General features: G+C 50.3%; 1 protein-coding gene across 4 annotated transcripts in view; it reads left to right on the forward strand.

Moving 5' to 3' along the window:
- The window catches only part of CFAP45 (cilia and flagella associated protein 45), a 29,307-nt gene extending 25,872 nt beyond the window's left edge, over positions 1-3,435 (forward strand). For all 4 annotated transcript variants that reach the window (XM_061401977.1, XM_061401986.1, XM_061402005.1 and 1 more), the window contains 2 exons: positions 2,630-2,854; positions 3,232-3,435. In XM_061401977.1, coding sequence (XP_061257961.1) covers positions 2,630-2,854; positions 3,232-3,310 — 304 coding nt within the window. In that variant the 3' untranslated portion in view covers positions 3,311-3,435. The remainder of the gene's footprint in view (positions 1-2,629; positions 2,855-3,231) is intronic.
- Positions 3,436-7,234: the final 3,799 nt, after the last annotated feature.

The raw sequence follows: 7,234 nt of genomic DNA on the forward strand, positions 1-7,234 counted from the left end.
ACTCCAGTTTGCCTTTTAGATATCTGCCCTCCCCAGCCTCTGTGCTCTTGGACATCTGGGTTGCCTTTAGTAGTCACTGCTGCTGCTGCTGCTGCTGCTAAGTCGCTTCAGTCGTGTCCAACTCTGTGCGACCCCATAGATGGCAGCCCACTAGGCTCCCCCGTCCCTGGGATTCTCCAGGTAAGAACACTGGAGTGGGTTGCCATTTCCTTCTCCAATGCATGAAAGTGAAAAGTGAAAGTGAAGTCGCTCAGTCGTGTCTGACTGTTAGTGACCCCATGGACTTCAGCCTACCAGGCTCCTCCATCCATGGGATTTTCCAGGCAAGAGTACTGGAGTGGGGTGCCATTGCCTTCTGGGATTAGCAGTCACTAATACATGTTAATGAAAAGAAATTAAAGCCCTACTGTTGCCACTGACCCATTTGTCCCTTCTTTGCTTTGTTTGCCTGAAGCACATGGACTAGTCAGTTATTAAAGCTAGACCAGCCCTCTGGAGAAGTTCAATCTCACCATTTGTTCTAGGTTAGCATCCAGACCTGGTGTCTCCAGGGCCACGTGATCACTATGGTGGGTGTCTCCACGTGCTAGGAGCGTCTCTGCCATGGTCAGCAATTGAGCTTTTCCTACTACAAAAGCACGGCCTCCTCTATGGCCTGTATATGGACTTCCTGCTTCTGGACAGACAGATGCCTTTAACTGTCAGCCTCTTGACTAAGCATAAATAGCTGACCTACCCTACTCAGTGGTTCTTGGAAATGCCTGGCAGCTTTCAAAAGGTACTGGTGCCCAGGGACCACCGCCAGAAACTCTCACTGAATGGGTCTAGGGTGAGGCCCAGGCACCAGTAGTTTTGAAAGTCCCCAGATGATGGTAATGCAGCCAGGCTCCAGGATCCTAGCCCCAATCCTGTGGAATAACTGGGCCCTTCCTGTTCAGGTTTCCGATTGCATGCCACCTCAGGGGCTCTCTGGTGACACATATAGGTCCCCCATTTCCACCCTGTTTCACATCATGTGAAATGATAGAAAACTGTTTTCTATGTAGGAACATGATGGCAAGGCAAGGGGAAGAGTCTTCTGCTTTCACAGATGTGTCAGCAGTTTTCTTTTGATAAACTGAGAAGCCTCTGTAGAAGGTACAGACATTTGGAAGGTATCTGCATGGTGTAAGAGAGTTGCTGGGGGACTTCCCCAGTGGGCCGGTGGCTAAGACTCCACACTCCCAAAGCAGGGGGCCCTGGTTTGATTCCTGGTCGGAACTAGACCCTGCATGCCGGAGTGTAGATCTTGTATACACAACTAAGACCCGGTGCAGACAAATAAGTAAATTAAAAAAACAAAAAAGAGTTGCTCGGAGTTGGAGGACACACCATGCATGGCGGAGCTTGGAAGATGACTGAAGGAAGTGAGTCAGGGAAATGGTGCTCTTGGTTAGGGTATGAGTGACCTCAGTTGAGACATCCTGGCCTAAGATGATTTTATATTTTATTTTTGATTACACTGAGAAAGAAATAAGATGTTAGCTCAAGATGGCCTATGATGATTGCATTTCCTCTGAGATGTGAATGCATTTCATTTGAGCTTTTTTTTTTTTTCCTGAACATATCTGGTCTACATTAGCCATTTTCCCTCGGGTGTCAGGGTTCAATTAAGTTTTCTTGTGGAAGAGGCTCCTGAAAGAAGTTTAGAATTGGAGCAGGAAGAGAAGTAAGAGATAACAGGCAAAGTTCCTTCTTCTTCCAGCAATTAAGGAGAACCAAGATCACAGATTTTACTTCTTTGAACTTCCTAAGCATCCTCTTTGTTGGTTTTGATAATGTCATTATTACTGATAATGGCAGGGAAGTAAGGGAGAGGGGGAAAGATTATCTCAGAACAAGCTGGAGAGGAGTCAGGCATTGTTACCAGAGAGCAGAGTAGGACAATGGCTTCCAGTGGGGCTTCCCTGGAGGCTCAGTGGTTAAGAGTCACCTGCCAATGCAGGAGATTCGGTTCGATTCCTGGTCTGGGAAGATCCCACATGCCATGGGGCAGGTAAGCCCATGTGCCACAGCTACTGAGTCCGCTCTAGAGCCTGGGAGCTGCAAGTACTGAGCCCACGTGCCGCGGCTCTTGGAGCCTGCCCGCCCTAGAGCCTGTGCTCGGCAACAAGAGAAGCCACTGCAGTGAGAAGCCTGTGAACCACAGCCGAAGAGTAGCCCCTGCTTGCTGCAACTAGAGAAAAGAAAGGAAAAGCCCGAGAAGCAATGAAGACCCAGCAAAGCCAAAAATAAATAAATAAATAGTTTCCGGTGGGTGAAATCCTGGGTGTAGGGCCAGCTACAAAATCTATAGGGCCCAGTAAAAAATGAGAATATAGAGCTCTTTGTTCAACAATTAAAATAGCAGAGACTTAGGCCAAGCAAGGGGCCCTTCTAAACATGCCCATGGCATAGAGTCACACGCCCCTGAACCTGGGCCTGACTGGGAACAGCCTTTGGGCTTGATCTCTGAGCCACAGAAAGGGAGGGAGGGCTTTGGTCTCTGAAGCATGTTCCTAGAGGAGCCCACCCAGGAACTCCCCCAGACCCTTCCCTGGGTTGGGGCAGCTCAGCCTAGCCCATTCGACAGCCCATGTCCCTCCTTCAGGGCCCAGCGAGAGCAGATTGAAAAGGAGCGGCTGGAGGAAGAGAAAAAGGCTACAGGGCGCTTACAGCACGCCAACGAGCTCAGGCGCCAGGTGCGGGAGAACCAGCAGAAGCAGGTGCAGGCCCGGATCGCCACCTTCGACGAGGGCCGGCGCCTCAAGGAGGAGGCCCAGAAGCGGCGTGAGCGCATTGAAGACATCAAGAGGAAAAAGCTCGAGGAGCTGAGGTGCACTGGGGTCCCTTCCTCCCCCGTTGCTCTCCCCTTCCCCAGGGAGGCAGCCCGGAAGGCTCAGGGTTAGGGGAAGGAAGGGACGGTGATAGGGGCGTGGGGAGGGCCTCCTGCCCGACTCCAGGCTCACATGGGCTGTTGCCCTCTGAAGGGGGCTCCTGCAGATGTTCTAAAACTGGGACTTCCTTAGTTGGCTCTCTGGGGAACTCCTTAGCAGGATGCTGGAGCCTTGACAGGGATGTGTTTGGGGAATGGGTGGTGGGACCAGGCTCAGGAATACAGATCCCTAGGTTCTTTAAGCCTGCTTCTGCTGTCTCTTTGGTCCCCTCCCCACCATCCCCACCGCTTATGCCCACCCTTTGTTTTCCCTGCAGAGCCACCGGCCTTCCTGAGAAGTACTGCATTGAAGCTGAGCGCAAAGCTAACATCCCAGTCAACACTTCTGTGAACTGAGGGAACCCCTCTGCCCCTCAAGATGCCTTCAAGGGGGGCAGGTTCCTCCCCAGCTCTTGACGTCCATAACTGCTGCTAATCTAGACAGTTCTGAGTTATAGATTAAATCTATTCTACTTCTCTAAGGGATAGTCCAGCTTTCTTGCTGTGGGAAATGTGGCTGCTCTGGACTAAATGGGGAAAAAAATAAGTTATGGGGGCCCTGGGCTGTGGGCAGTATGATGGTCGCAGACAGAAATGGAAGGATTCTCTCTCATGCTCAACCCTCCTAAGCCAGGTGGTCCCTTTGTCCTGGGGTCTCCTGGCTTTTTTGGTGACCCTCTGGCATGCTGTCATCATGTCCACTTTCAGCTCAGTCTGATCTCTGTCCCCACTCCATGCCCAGTGCAGAGGCATTTCATGGCAAGGAGCTAGAGATGCTGTCTCAGGGAGGGGCTGGGGCAAGGGCTGGGGAAGGAGGTGCCAGAGCTCTTACAGGCACATGCCTATGTCTCAGACCATGAATGTTGAGAGGGTGATGTTTGGACCTGGGGCTCACCCTCCTGTCTCAGCCCTTTCCTGCCAGAGCCCTTTCAACTCTTGGTAGTGTCACCACACAGGCACCAGCCCCATCTCCCATCAGGGCACCACCCTACCTGCCCGGTCCCCTTACCTAACACAGCTATCCCCTCACTCAAGTGGCCAGCTCTCTTTAGTCCCCCTCACTCCAACAAGTGGGGCTTCCCAAAGCCATCTTTCTCAATGTTAGCTTGCCTCACTCTTCCTCAAAATATTCTTCATTCATTCATTCACTTGCCCAAGTATCTCTGAGTACCTGCCAGATGCTAGGTACATTTCTAATGAAGTAAATTTCCAGTGAACACAGTGAACCTGGTTCCAATCCCAGAGAAGCATCTCATCCGTGTCAGTCAGTCTGCTCTTGCTTTCCACCTTATTTCTTGTATCTTTAGAAGAGTCTCAGCCTATTTAGCGGAGAAGGTGATGGCACCCCACTCCAGTACTCTTGCCTGGAAAATCCCATGGACGGAGGAGCCTGGTAGGCTGCAGTCCATGGGGACGCAAAGAGTCGGACTCAACTGAGTGACTTCACTTTCACTTTTCACTTTCGTGCATTGGAGAAGGAAATGGCAACCCACTCCAGTGTTCTTGCCTGGAGAATCCCAGGGACGGGGGAGCCTGTTGGGCTGCCGTCTATGGGGTTGCACAGAGTTGGACACGACTGAAGCGACTTAGCAGCAGCAGCAGCAGCAGCAGCCTATTTAGAAGGACTTGATGATCAGGCTCCCATTTTGGGCTGTGTACTAGCTTCCAGAGATGGAGCCAGTTCCCCATTTTTGTATGCCTTTGTGAGGAAAGGGCCTCCATCCAGCTCCCATCACTATGGCAACCTCCCTCCCCCTCAGTTTCATTTCTCCAATCCAAAGCCCGGTCTTGTCTCCTTCGGTGGGTCCTGTGCTGAGAGGAGGCAGAGGACAGCTGCCGGGCGCATCCCAGGTGTTTACAGCACCAGGTTACTAGGGCCTTGGGCAAGAGTCCTTCATTTCTAGGACCCAGGGAGTGTGGGCAAGCTGCTTCCTGTGCTGCCTCTGCCTCTGCATCTTCCCCAGGCTCCTTCCTCATCATCCCCACTAGGGAAGACTGCTGTCCCCTTCCTCCCTAAATCAGATGGGCAGCCTCACCAGCAGTGTGGGGAAGAGGCTTGCTCACCTTCCCTGCTCCCTTTCACTTCCCCTAAGTGCATCCCTCGTACCTGAAGAAGTTGGTCTTGTCCTCCCCAGGGGTCTTGTAAAGATGTGGTACCCAGCCTGGGATGGGAGAGACAACACGGCAGCCGCTGAGATGGCCGGCCAACGTGCTTAGGTTCTAAGTGTTCCTAGTTGTTCAGTCGCCAGCTCTCTGTGACCCCACGGACTGCGGCATTCCAGGCTCCTCTGTCCTCCACTATCTCCCAGAGTTTGCTCAAATTCATGTCAACTGAGCCAGTGATGCCATTCAACCATCTCATCCTCTGTGGCCCCCTCCTCCTCCAATCTTTCCCAGCATCAGGGTCTTTTCTAATAAGTCAGCTGTTTGGACTGCAGTCAGATTTCCTTGCCATCCAAGGAACCCTCAAGAGTCTTCTCCAGCACCACAATTTGAAAGCATCAGTTCTTTGGCGCTCAGCCTTTATGGTCCAACTCTAATATCCATACATGACTACTGGAAAACCCATAGCTTTGACTACCTGGACCTTTGTCAGCAAAGTGATGTTTCTGCTTTTTAAAATGCTGTCTAGGTTTGTCATAGCTTTCCTTCAAAGGAGCAAGCATCTTTAAATTTTATGGCTGCAGTCAATGTCTGCAGTGATTTTTGGAGCCCAAGAAAAAAAAATGTCACTGCTTCCACCTTTTCTCCTTCTATTTGCCATGAAGTGATGGGACTGGATGCCATGATCTTAGTTTTCTTAATGCTGAGTTTCAAGCCAGCATTCTCACCCTCCTCTTTCACCCTCATCAAAAGGCTCTTTAGTTCCTCTTAATTTTCTGCCATTAGAGTGGTGTCATCTGAGTATCTAAGGTTGTTAATATTTCTCCTGGCAATCTTGATTCCAGCCAGGCATTTCGCATGATGTACTCTGCATATAAGTTAAGTAAGCAGAGTGGCAATATACAGCCTTGTCCTACGCCTTTGCCAATTTTGAACCAGTTGTTTCATGTCCGGTTCTAACTGTTGCTTCCTGACCTGCATACAGGTTTCTCAGGAGACAGATAAAATTCTTAAAGAATTTTCCACAGTTGGTTGTGATCCACACAGTCAAAGGCTTTAGCAGTCAATGAAGCAGATGTTTTTCCGGAATTCCCTTGCTTTATCCATGACCCAGTGAATGCTGGCAATTTGGTCTTTGGTTCCTCTGCTTCTTTGAAACCCAGCTTATACATCTGAAAGTTCTCAGTTCACGTACTGCTGAAGCCTGGCTTGAAAGGTTTTGAGCATCACTTGGCTCAAATGCATTAGGCACTACGTGGAATGAGTGAAATTTGTATGGTGGTTTGAACATTCTTTGGCGTTACCCTTCTTTGGGATTGGAATGAGAATTGACCTTTTCCAGTCCTGTGGCCACAGTTGAATTTTCTGAATTTGCTGACATACTGAGTGCAGCACTTTTACTGCACAGTTAATAATACCTGCAGGGACCTTACAAGTAAGGAGTGGGTCCTTACTTGTTCCAGGGGACCTTCTTCACAGGAAAGTTAGAAAGGGCCTTGGGTACCTGGAGTTTGCCCAGCTTCTTACCTATGTCATCCAGCTCAGGGCTGCGAGGAACAAGCTCCCTTGGAGTGAAGGTCAAGAAGAAAAGGGCTTCCGTGCCCATTGTTAACTTCTGAGCCAGGTAGAGAAAAATGGTCCAATTTTTGGGTTAAAAGCAAGACCAACACTTCTTGAGAACTCTTTGCAGGTGAAATGGAGCCTGTATTGTGCTGTGCTTAGTCGCTCAGTCGTGTCCGACTCTTTGCAACCCCATGGACTGTAGCCTGCCAGGCTCCTCTGTCCATGGGGATTCTCCAGGCAAGAATACTGGAATGGGTTACCATGCCCTTCTCCATGAGATCTTCCCAACTCAGGGATCGAATCCAGGTCTCCTGCATTGCAGGCAAATACTTTACCGTCTGAGCCACCAGGGAAGCCCCAAATTGGAGCCTGACAGATCCCAAAGCCTAAAAGTGAGACTGTCTTGACATGGCCTTGGGTAGGCAGCTAGAAGTTACATGACTGGGGTTTGGCTTTGGAGATGGGAGAATATAGCCACCTCTGATCACATGAAGATAGTTTGGGGGGAAATCTTAGGAGTTCTCCCCTCAGAGTTGTCCCCTCTAGGGATTCTCTGAGCTGCCCCGTGATGTGAGAGAGGTTTGATTTCTTCTCTCAGGATAACTGAGAAGCCCC

Source organism: Bos javanicus, chromosome 3 (genome assembly GCF_032452875.1).
Source record: "Bos javanicus breed banteng chromosome 3, ARS-OSU_banteng_1.0, whole genome shotgun sequence".
In the NCBI taxonomy this organism is placed as follows: domain Eukaryota; kingdom Metazoa; phylum Chordata; class Mammalia; order Artiodactyla; family Bovidae; genus Bos; species Bos javanicus.